This window comes from Astatotilapia calliptera, chromosome 19 (assembly GCF_964374335.1).
Source record: "Astatotilapia calliptera chromosome 19, fAstCal68.1, whole genome shotgun sequence".
NCBI lineage: Eukaryota > Metazoa > Chordata > Actinopteri > Cichliformes > Cichlidae > Astatotilapia > Astatotilapia calliptera.
In genome coordinates, this window is record NC_137440.1 from 12,780,516 (window position 1) to 12,792,690 (window position 12,175).

The 12,175-nt window shown below is 41.3% G+C and overlaps 2 protein-coding genes across 3 annotated transcripts; one reads left to right on the forward strand and one right to left on the reverse strand.

Moving 5' to 3' along the window:
• The first annotated feature begins 1,442 nt into the window (after positions 1 to 1,442).
• On the forward strand, positions 1,443 to 6,163 carry tmem54a (transmembrane protein 54a). Its single transcript, XM_026152227.2, has 6 exons — positions 1,443 to 1,606; positions 2,703 to 2,899; positions 3,260 to 3,319; positions 4,390 to 4,584; positions 4,673 to 4,810; positions 5,871 to 6,163. Exons 1-6 carry the CDS (start codon positions 1,573 to 1,575, stop codon positions 5,994 to 5,996), a joined length of 750 nt encoding a protein of 249 aa, XP_026008012.1. The 5' UTR covers positions 1,443 to 1,572; the 3' UTR covers positions 5,997 to 6,163.
• Positions 6,164 to 6,214: 51 nt separating this feature from the next.
• LOC113012179 (putative histone deacetylase 1-B) lies at positions 6,215 to 11,242 on the reverse strand. Of its 2 annotated transcripts, none has more exons than XM_026152226.2 (14): positions 11,085 to 11,242; positions 10,267 to 10,379; positions 10,075 to 10,192; positions 9,924 to 9,998; positions 9,662 to 9,800; positions 8,890 to 9,031; positions 8,721 to 8,813; positions 8,526 to 8,634; positions 8,289 to 8,429; positions 8,019 to 8,127; positions 7,515 to 7,645; positions 7,282 to 7,434; positions 7,095 to 7,146; positions 6,215 to 6,991 (listed from the first exon to the last, which is right to left on the reverse strand). In XM_026152226.2, the coding sequence occupies exons 1-14, from the start codon at positions 11,134 to 11,136 to the stop codon at positions 6,964 to 6,966; spliced, it is 1,455 nt and encodes a 484-aa protein (XP_026008011.1). In that variant the 5' UTR covers positions 11,137 to 11,242; the 3' UTR covers positions 6,215 to 6,963. The 2 variants fall into 2 exon arrangements, with proteins under 2 accessions (XP_026008011.1, XP_080149791.1); XM_080293665.1 differs by having other exon boundaries at positions 7,264 to 7,434.
• Between the last annotated feature and the right edge of the window lie 933 nt (positions 11,243 to 12,175).

Here is a 12,175-nt window from a genome sequence, read left to right on the forward strand (position 1 = left end):
TTTTGGAAGAGTGTTTGGTTGTTTTTGTTATGTTTTTTACATTCGTTAAGACACTTAACACTGACATATGAGTCACTTAAGCATTAAAAAGGGATCTAACTCATAGGAACCAGTTTTTTGTCTACACATAATAGACACGTTAGAACAAAAAACAAATTTAAATTGTAACTTTTGGATCCTTGTCTTAAAGAATTTTACAGATTGTTCCCATTTCTTTAGTAGAATCTTTGTCAGAGATAAAATATATTCACAGGCATGAAATATTACTTTTGCACAAAGGGATTCCCAGAAAGCTATCAGCTGAAACCTTGGCATATATCATGCAGTCCTTAAAAACTGAGGAAACTGGACAAGAGGAGGACGAAACAGTATCTGAAAGCTATCTGTAAAACACAGTGGAGGTGCTGTCATGTTTGGGGCTCCATTTCAAACATGGTGTGTTTCCCATTAATGGGATTATTAATGTAGAAAAGCTTTTTGATATCTGGAAAGCATCTGATTGGCCACAGCTTCATTTTTTTTAGCATGACAATGATCCCAAGCGCACTAACAATGCAGTATAGCATTATAGCATACCTGAATATAAAAACACACAAAGGAATACTCCCCGGCCCCTCAAGGCTTGTTAGACTTGTACAAACTCTGCTTGTGCCTTATCTGTTTCCATATAGTGTAGTCTACACGTTTTAAGAAGTAGCTGCACTAATTCCCAATTTCCTTGCAAAATATAAAGAAATGAGGGGTGATTCAAGACTTTTGGTCTTGTAAATAACAATTGGCCTATATTCTCATTCTGGGAGAATAGGAAGGTTAAATCCAGGTTTAGTTTTATACTTTTTGCAGAGAATATGTAAGCTACAGTCAACAGCATTCATAAGTATAAGAGTATTTCCCAGCAACAGACAAGGTTTGTCTGAGTCCACTTAAACCTGCCGTTGTGGTAAATAAATTACACAATCATGAAGCACGGTGACATGGGGATTAGCACTGTTGCCTCACAGCAAGAAGGTCCTGAATCCATCAGGGTGTTTCTGTGTGGAGTTCTCCCCGGGTACTCCGGCTCCCTCCCTCCAAAGACATGCAGTTAGTGGGGTTGGGTTAATTGGTAACTCTAAATTGCCCACAGGTGTGCGTGAAGGTCAGTGGAAATGGTTGTGTGTCTCTAGGTGTTAGCCCTGCGACACACTGGCGACCTGTCCAGAGTGTACCCTGCCTCTCCCCCTAAGACAGCCGGGATAGGCTCCAGTCCCCCTGCGACCCTGACAAGGAGGTTAATGGATGGGATCACGATCATGACACGTTTTTAAAATCTAAAAACAATCTAATAAACTATAACAATAGCGTATGTGAATAAAGCTGTATTGTTTGTAAACATATGAATACTTGTTATTGTCTCCGACCGACACTGGAGTGTTTTTTTTGTTTTGTTTTTTTAAGGTATCGTGGGCGGAGCTTCCGCTCAGGTAGAGCCCGTGTGTTCCCAGGTGTGCGGCGTTTAGAAGAAACCGACAACCCGCCGAAAAACGGTCGAGTCAGAAAGCTGTCGAGAATGAATTTACAAACGACAATAATATGAAAAACAAAGGAAACAGAAAGACGGGCACAGGTGAGTTAACCTTTCACGTAGTCTGGCAGGTACCGAGCAGGGGAATGTACGTGCTAAAGTTTCTAGGCGTGGTCTGTGCTTTTGAACATGGAGCTCAGTGAGGAAGAGACATAATCAAACCACAGTGTTATTGTTCTATTATAACTTAATATTTTAGTGTTTTTCTCGCCGTTTATACCAGTTAAGAATAATCCACCCATCGTATGGTTGGGTTTTACTATCAGTGATATTTCTTTAGACTTTCCTTGATATACAAGTGAATCTTTTAGATAGCTGTGAATTATTGGATGCTAACAGTTTGGATAGGATAGTACGGTATGGAGCCTGTACCCCTCTAAGCATCCTTTAAAAGTATGGAGCCAAACAAAGGTGAAAGGATTAGCTTATACTTTATCTATTCACACTGGGAATTCAGTACTGTTACTGCTACTTCACACTGTGGTGGGAAAATGTGTGGCAACAAAGGACAAACTGCCAATATTATGACTGAAAACAAGTATTTCAACAGCACCCACCTGTGCGTGAGAGCAGCGGACCATCTGTGTGCTGATAAATGTTTGAACACCCCACCCTGAGCTTTGTCTTGTTTGGTTCAGGATTTTCTTACATGGTCTCTAAACATGTGTGCTTCACTCTTAAAACGAGGGACACAGAATAGTGCAGCGTGAGCCTGCTGAGACCTGCAGTCTTACCACAGCTGCAGTATTTTCTGCAAGCAGTGGAAGACATCTTCAGGCCTCTCTGCAGGGGGCTGGGGATAATTGTGGTTACTGCCTTGTTCTCATATTGTGCTAACCGCTGCCCCGCTTCCTTTTTAACTCTGCATAAGCCACGGTAAAGTCTGCACTAACTTCACACAAGGTCTCAGTGTTTCACATTGAGATCGTATTTCAGTTCAGTTCACATTTAATAAACTTGTATGCACACGCGTCAAGCTGATGTGCACACAGCTGTCAGAAAGTATGAACTGCTGCACACACAATGCAATGATGATGTAGCTGTTTATCCGTTTCCCCCCGGCAGAGATCATCATGTTCAAAGCTAAGTTAAGCTCATGATTTCAAAATAACATATTTTTGGTTTTGGCTTCCCTCAGGACTATGCTGTGCCAACCTCAAGGACAACAAAGTCTTGATGAAGATGGGGTTGGCGCTGGTGCTGGTGGGCCATGTAAACTTTATTCTTGGAGCACTGGTGCACGGCACTGTGCTCAGACACATCAGTCTGCAACGCCAGGTCAAGAATTTGGTGTACCCCATCGCCAATATCATCGCTATCGTGGCAGGTCTTTTGGTAAGGGCTAGGACTGACAGCTGCGTACTGTTACATACTGCATATTAAAAGGGAAAAAAAGAGACAAAATTACAGAACATATATTTAAGGGTCATTAATGGCTTTATCCTGACCACACCAAAGGGCCAATCCCTGGATTAAACAAACAAACAAACAAACCCATTGAAAAGCTGCAGGAGAAGCAGGTTTACAGAGACAAATTTACAATCAGAAACATGATCAAACCATCACAATGGCACATTCAGTATACAGCTGGAGTGTCCTCTCTGTCACTTGAATGTTAAACTGAATGTTTGAGTCATGTTGCGTCATCTGTCTGAGTAATCATCTTCTTTTGCTGAACTTCTGGTTTTTCTTTAGGGAGGGATCTGTGGAATAACAGCTATAGTCCTATCCAGAAACAAGAAAAACAGGATCCTGGTAAATATTCACTTTGCCAAACGGCTCTTGTTTCCTGGCTGCTGTTAGAACCTGCTTTTTGTTTGTGTGTAGATAACGATTTAAATACGTAACATACTTGCATGCAAGCGTAAGCTCCAAACAGGTTTGAAACATTGGATGTGTTTTCACTGAACAATCTGTGCCATCAGCTACATGCTAAATGTCATCTTTTCTATCATGGAGAAATATTTCTATCACTTCCCAACATACACTACAGCTCAAAAGGCTTTAGCCAACTCACACTTCTTTATATTGTGCTACCAAGGAGTGCTCTTGAGCAATACTTCAAAAGTTGACTCTGATCATCTGGACGTAGCGTTTTCAGTCCAGATGAACAGAATCAACTTTTGGAGATTTACTTACCTGGATGATTGAGCATGCATCAAGACTCTTGAGCAATAGTTCTCCAGGCATTCTAAAGCTAGCGTCCAAAGTTGTTTTGTTTTTTTTGCTTTGGTTTTTTTGTATCTGTATCTGAAAATTTTCAGATTGTTTTTGAGATTTTTTTTTTTTTTGTTAATCCACGTAACACTGACCTATATGAACACATTTCAAATTGCTTCTTTAGGAACTTTGTTACAAGTAGCCTGTCACAAAAATCACATAGTTTGTTCCAGTTTCTTCAACTGACTCTATGAAAAATGCTGCAGTTTAAAAATAACAGTTTGACAGGCATAAAATAGCAGTTTTACCCAGAGTGCTGTTGGCTGAAAATTTAGATCTTAGCCTGATGTGCAGTCACATCACACACTTTCCATCAGGAATGTGTCTAATTGGCCACAGCTTCATTTGATTTATTTATTTGTTAGCATGACAATAATCCCAGCGCTGTTTTGGCAGTGCAAAAAAGCATACTTGGATGGAAAAACACACAATGGGACATTTTGAGTCATGGCTTGGCCTCCCCACAGTCCCACAAAGCTTTGAATGTCGTTCAAGAAGCCTGGAGAACTTTTCCTGAATAGTACTTAAAGGTGGTCATTTCAAGTATTGACTTTCAAGATCATTCGAATTGTACCAACTCTGTTTTCGTCGTGTTGTTTTTGCAGATATGGGTCCTGCTGGTCTTCAGTTTCATAGCAGGTTTCCTGGCGTCTGCCTCCACCGTGGGCTTGTTAGCTTCTGTGATTACAGCTATTATGTCCAAAGGAAAGGCCCTGCTGTCACAATGCAACGCAGCCGTTCAGAATATTAGCTCTTTTAGCATCACAAACGAATGCCCCTTTGATCCCACCCGTATCTACGTAAGTTTAATATAAACATTCATCTAGTGACCGCACTTCTGATTTGAACTGTTGTGTGGTGATCAGTTTTGCACTTTGTTTCATCAAGGCGACCACCATCATTCTGTGGCTGCCGCTCATCTTTATGTCTGTTGTGGAAGCAGTGTTCTCCTTCCATTGCTTTGCTGCCTGCACTTCATTCCTCTACCTCTGTCCATGCAGGAAGAGGCCACGTGTGAAGAACAGGGTAAGCGACAGTCAGATCATTGTCAGCAGCGTTAGCGGTACATTACTTATTAGGGTCACATCATAGTAACAAATTTCAAGATTTTGTTTCTGTGAGGAAAATGATAACGATAATTTTCTACCTGACATTCTTACAATGATATCTCTCTGTAATAAATATATATTAAAAAGGCAGACATGTAAATGCTGAATAATCATCAGCCAGACGTCACATGTCTAGATTTGGTTGAAAAATACTTTGAAAAGAAAATTTGCAAAGATGTTGAAGATGTCATATCGCCATCTGTGGGACGTCCTTCTTGGTCTCTCTAGCAAGAGAAAGTTTGTGTACAAGAATAGTTTTATTTGATCATTTTAACGACCATGTTTCCTATTCTTATCACTTGTGCCTTCTGTTTGCAGTAGTGTGAATAATATCTCTTGCTTGTCTGACTGGATAACTATCGTTGGTGGAATTAGAGTATCCATCCAGCATACATGTACAGCTATCCTTCTCTGGTTCTGTTTTTACAGTCACTGATCACTTTTGAGTGGCAGCAGAGCAAAGAAGGGAAGCGATGATTAATTTTAGGAAAAAAATGGCATAATTTTAAGAAAACGTGAAGAAATTAAACACAGAGGTTGATGCAGAAATAGCAGCAGACTTTGAGTGTCTCTGTGCGCTAGAACAATATTAAAAACTGAACGTGTGCACTTTGAGCACTTTTCCAGTGCTCATATTAATAAGGTCTCACCTATTTGAAGTAAGGAAAAAAGCCAGCTACGCAAGAAATGTATCGCTGTCATCGTAGCCCTGTAATTAATACCGAATCTGATGCATTAAAATTGTTCTTCCATTAAATTAATATTTGTGCGTAACAGTTTTATTTATTTTTCAGCTGAAGCATCGGTGCAGCGTAATGATCTGTTTTGAACCAATTTCTGCATATATAGCTTTGCAGTAGCTCTAACCAAGAGATTAGAAGTTGACATCTTATTACCACCATGAAGTAAACCTGTGCTATTAATTCTATCCCATCCCCACTGTTGGAAAACATCATGTGAAATCATTCATATTTCAGATGCGGAGATCTGCTGAAACCACACCAGCACTGCAATACAGGGAGACGGACACTGAAGTGGGATCTACAGAGCAGGATGACCTGCTGGACAGCAACACTGCTGGGGTGCAGAGTGACTTACTCTGAAGCAGCTGAATCTAAGAGAATAGGTTACAAAGTGCTGAGCTGCACTGGCTAAAGTGTGGATTGTTACACATTTAATGTATGAAGACAAGTTGACAATAGGGCTAGCCTTTTTATATCAAAATGCATTGTATTCTTGTGTTAAAGAATTAAAACTTTTCCAAACAAAACTGAAAACTACGGGACCTTTTGTTGCTCAATAACATCTGGAAGCTGTCGTCTTTTGTGTTGAACACTTTTACTGATGTTTTTCAGAATACAAATTTATATATACACACACACAAAACAGATGATCTCTGACATGTCTTGCCTCTCAAGTTCCTGTGAGATCTAAGCCTTACACTAAGTCTGATTCAATCTGACAAAACGTTATCAATATCACAACCCGGGAGCCCCAGAAATCAGACAGATGTCATCGTGGCTGTAAAGGACAGAAACTAGAACCTAAAATATAAAAATATGCTTACGATGTGCCACAAAAGCTAATTGTGAATGTTATGTTCAAGCGTCTCACTGACTTTGGCAGGCAAGACCAGTGACACAACATTACAGAAAAGGATCTAGGGTACCAGCATGCTGTTCAACTACATATTCAAAGGCACAGGACAAAAGTGGGACTGAAATACCTAAAATAAAGTAGCCAAAATATCATGATTTAAATAAATTAAATCCATCAGATATATAAAAGCAGACATTTGCGAAGCCATTTTTACAATGTTGGTCACAAGAGGGGGGGAAAGCAAGTATAAGAGCATAAAAAAAACGAAACCGTATACAAAAACAACACTTCAGTCCATTAACAGCAAAGTTGAAAAGGTTTTCTAGAAAAACACAGAACCCGTCTCCATTCTCATGGAGAGAGGTCTCATTGTAAAGTCAAAGTCCTTTATTTGCTTCCACTGCAGCAGTCTTATCCAAACAAAATCTCCGTTCTGATCTGTTGTATTGGCGTCACTGGGTGCTGAGGACCTCAAGGTGTCTTGGATTCCTCTTTTGGCCTAAAGAACCCAGAGTAACAGCGAGTAAGGACATTATTAGCATTCCCACTTAACCACCTCCTGGACAGCAGGGTCAATGTGTGTGTGTGCACTGTTTTCTCACTTTGATGTGTCCATTTTCTCCTCCTCTGGCACCTTCTCCTCTTCTTTGACTTCTGTTAAAAACAAAAATAGCATCAGCCACCCCGAGAGCCATAAAAATCATATTTAAGTGCTCTTGATATTACAGAACTACATGAGATAGGTGAGATGAGAATGAAAAGCATAGATACCTTTTGTTTCTCCCTCACCTTTCTTCTCCTTTTCTTCTCCCTCTTTCTCTCCTTCGGATTTAGTTCGCTTGGCCTTCTTGAAGCTGGCAGCATTTCTGCGGCCTCCTTCACCTTCATCCTCCGAATCAGAGAACTCCTCCTCACAGGCTATCCTCTTGTCACGAGAACGAACTGAGGGGTTAAATTTGAACATGTTACACTCTCCCGTCTGGCAGTTTGAACTGAACTGGGGTCTGTGTGAAGGTTCTTACTGGATACGCGCTTGTTGGGATCCTCCTCCTCCTCATCCCCGCTGTCCTCCTGCACTGCATCTTCTGGAATGGCCTGCATCTGGACACCAGGGGCATGAGGGAGCATCCGCAAGTTCTCAAACAGGCGCTGCCTAGAGGGGAGAAAGAGGATTTTTCAGTCAAAACATTTTCCACAACCTATGTGAGCTGCTCTTTTCCAGCAAGGCTGCTATAAAAACTAAAGAGCTGTTGAGGAAGAGCTTTGTGTATGCCTTTCTTCAATTCTAGCCAGGATACCAGATTTGTGTTCATTTAACAGGCCCAGGTTTCACTCTGTGTGAAACCTGGGCCTGAGTGTAAGCAAACAGACCAAATTGCTGATTTAGGTTCTGTTTTAGGCTACAATGTGTCATTTTGGAACATGTTTTGCTGGCAGGGTGCCACGGGATATTTTTGTTCTATAAAATGTGTCGTGGCTCAAAAAAGGTTAAAAAATACTAATTTAATCTATTTTCATGAGCTTACTTGATCTTCTCCAGGTAGTCGTTGGTGTTCTGATTGGTCATGTTGGAGGGGCTGATGTGCAGCTTGAAGTCTGGCCCAAAGTACTCAAAGTAGTCGTTGTATGGAAGCTCTGTGAAGCAAGTTTTATTAAAAGTATGTTAATGCTTTAAGGAGGCTGCTGGCCTCCTTTAGTGCTATGAAACCAAAGTTTGCTGCTAGTTCGTGGGACCAGCACAGAAGAATGTTACCCAACGTCTGTGTCTTAATTACAGCAAAGACATTTAAACACACCATTTGGGATGGAGGTATCTAGGGCCACGGCAGTCTCATACGTCCAGCAGCGTGCCACATTACGGATAGTATAGCCTCCTCCACCCAGCATAAGCAGTGGCAGGTTGAAGCTCTTCATATACTCCACACACTTAGCATGACCTAAAGCAAACAACATGGAAACAATCATTAAGCCTTCTTTAGAGTCTCAGTCCAATTTAGATCAAGAGAAGAGGATTTTTGTTTTAGTTAGCCAACCTTTGATGGTGAGGTTAAAGCAACCAAGCCTGTCTCCAGACAGCGAATCGGCTCCACACTGGAGAACCACCGCGCTGGGTTGGTACATCTCCATCACTTTAGCCATGATCTACACAAACAACACAAACACTATCACGAATGTTTCGTTACAAAAATGTCAAAGTGCAAAAGTTAACAATAGTTTTTTTTACTCACAGGCTTAAATATGGCTTCATAGGACTCATCGTCAATCCCATCCCTCAGCGGGTAATTCACAGCGTAATATTTGCCCTTTCCAGCTCCGATGTCCTACAGATAACAAAGCAAATATCAACTGGCTGCATTACCACACTGACATTTTGAAATGTATTCATCAAAGACCTACCCTGAGGTCACCGGTGCCAGGGAAGTACTCTCCATACTTGTGGAAGGACACGGTCATGACACGGTCTGTGGTGTAGAAAGCCTCTTCCACACCATCTCCGTGATGGATGTCAATATCTATGTACAGAACTCTCTGGTGGTATCTGAAAATAAAAGGAAAAGTTCTTGGAATCCACATAATGTCAGAAATATCGTCATTTACTTTTGAGGCTATATCACTTGTGTGCTTTGGGTCAGTGGCTTCCTTCATCTTGCAACAACACAGTTTCTTCAAAGAACAGTTTGTTATCAGCTGTGAGGTACCAAAGAAACCACAAACCACGATGCTTCTTCCAGTATGTTTTACACCCGGAATGAGGTTTTGGTATGCAGTGTTGCCTTTTCTTTTTCTGCCCTCCCAAATGTGGTCTTTTGAATCGAATTTGGATTTTGGTGGGCCTTGACTTGACTTCTACAGTGTTTTTGTCATCATTCATGCCTTTATTTACACCTCCTGGTATGACTTTTGATGGATTTATACTGAGTATAGTGAGTCTGATTTTGCCTTTTCCAATTTGTGCATACTTATAATTCTTCATCTAAGGCTGTGTGAAAGTTGTTTGTATCGTGCTATAGTTCCTACCAACCCATCTGTCTTGCACTGATCACTGATAAGAGTGTGGGACCTCCTCAACTTTTGTTTTCAATCTACTCATCTAAAACTGTATCTTTTGGAGAAGTAATTTGCAGAGACTTTTACTTCCCTTTTCCCTGCTGTAGCATTTTTGACTTACTTCAGTAACTCCAGGATAGCCAACACGATGTCATTGACATAACAAAACCCAGAGGCCTCTGACTTCTTGGCGTGATGAAGGCCTCCAGCCCAGTTGATAGCAATGTCTGTCTGCTGTTTGTTCAACTTCACAGCACCGGCTGGAGGACCGCGAGGATGTGAGAATTGAGAATCAGATTAGGTTGAATTTAGCAGATTACTGACATTATTACTGAAAGATGCTGCATGCCTCTCTGATGAGAGTTCAAATAAAGAAAACTCACCAACGGAGCCCCCGCCTGACAGCTGGCAGAACTCAAATAATCCATCAAACACTGGACAGTCCTCCCCCACATTAACTGTAAAGAAAAGCACAAAATTAGTCAACGTACACAATCAGTTTAATTGACTTTAGCTAAACAGCAAGTCTCTTACATCTCTGCATTTGTTTGCTGTATTCTGACATGTTATCGGGCCGGATTGAACGCAGGAACTTGATGTAATCGTCACTGTGATACTTGGTCATCTCCTCTCCACTCGCTTTGTGTGGACGCTGCAACAAAAAGGGCAAATTACTTACAGCTACTAAAACCAAACTTACACATCCAGACTGTAACTTTCACATACATATATTTCCATCTTTCTGTAGAGGCCATAGTTCAGTAACAGGTTGTGTGTCATGCGGATTCGGTGGGGCTTCATGGGATGCCCCTGTCCATAATAATAGTTTCCAACATCACCTGAAATGAGAACAAATAAAAACACACTGGATTACTATTTTACTCTACAGGCACGACCTCAGTTAGGAGAAGCAGAGCTGAAGTACAGAGGTTTGCACGTATGAAACATCCATGCAGCGGAAAAGGTTGTGAAGGTATCCAGCTGTAACTTCACGCAGGTCTGTTAAGGACCTCAAGCCAAGACACGCAGATCAAAGAGTCTCTGTTAAAGTCCAAAGTCGTGGCGTACACGGAGGATTTAGTGCACTGTGGGTCAATATCGATGAAAAGCATTTTTTTTTTAACCAGAACCACCGACATCTGAAGGAAGTAAGACGACCTAACCAAGTGTTAGCCTACTATTAACCAACTGTATTAACAATGAAGTACCCATTGTTAGCCTGCTAGCTAGTAACATTAACTAGTCCAGTTAAAGTAACAAGGTCCGGAAGAAAACGCTTTTAAGCAACATCTGAAAAGAAACCCTAGTATTTAGACAGTCTGAGCAAATATTATTGGAACATTAAGGCTCTGCTCGGACACAGCGGGACTGTGAGCGGCTCAGATGCTGCAAAGCCGCCTGCGACTCGAGCTAGCTACGTTAGCAACAGTGCCAGGTTAGCAGGAGGTTAAAAAAAAAGAAACGGTAACCTTTGTTAGTGCAGAGAGGCGGGTTTGATTCATCAACACGCCAGCGGTTTAGAGTGCAGCCACCCCAGTACTCACCATCATAGTAGTAGCAAACTTTTTTCTTTGTTCCTTGAGAAGTAAGCGCCATTTTTAGTCCGTTTTTAGCTGAATTTCACCGCCGCCGCACACACACCGCAGGAGACAACGGCGACAAGAGGCGGAGAGTTTGTGCCACGGCCAATCAATGGAGTGTGATGCTACAGTCTCGCCACAGGGGGCGACAGAGGGAGAGGCTGACAGAATCCACAACATGAACATGAACTACAGCGCGGATGAAATTATTTCTGTAGTTTACCTCATTAAAGACAGCAATATCATAATTGTTTTTAGTTAGAAGAGATTTTGCTTTATCCAAATCTCAACATTAACATAGAAGCAGAAGTATAATAAAGATAAAGATCCCTTTAGGGGTCGCCAAAGTGGATCATCTGCCTCCATCTCAGCCGATCTGTCAGCATCCTGTCAGCCTCACCTCTCCAACTTTGTCTCTATTTGTCTCTGTCCTTCTGATGTAGGCATTCCTTATCTTTTCTATCAATGAAAATCTTCAGCTTGACCACCTGACTTTTTTGTTACTATCATTATCTCCATTTTCCATCTTTTTCTATCATAGAAAAAGATGGACTATGGACTATGATTCATAGCCCTCAGAGCCTGCTGTCTGATCGTGTGGGTCAACTGTTCCATCACCATTGCTTCTCTCCATCATACCAGCAGCTCTCCTCCGTTACCTGTCAGTCTTTAAATTTAACGTACATACTCTCACCTCTGCCCTGCCTTTCATTCTCTCTCTGCTGCCTAACACACCTTCTCTTTTCTTTTTCATTTGTCTTCAGCCGACCTTTGCACAGTTTCCACCTTCACCCTGTTGCCCAACAGCACCAAAGGAAGTCATTGTTAAACTGGGATCTGACTGAAAAGGTATGAAGATCTAATTTTTGGTTTGGCAAAAAATTTACTGTGTTCTTCCTGATACAACTCTCTCGATTTATCCAGGACTGGAACCAGCACTACAGGTATGCTGGCTTTTGTCTGGTCAAAAAGCAAAGCAATTAGTATATTTAACTATAAGTAAAGTCAAAGCTAAAACTCAGATTGATTTTGTTTTATTTAACTTACAAAAATAA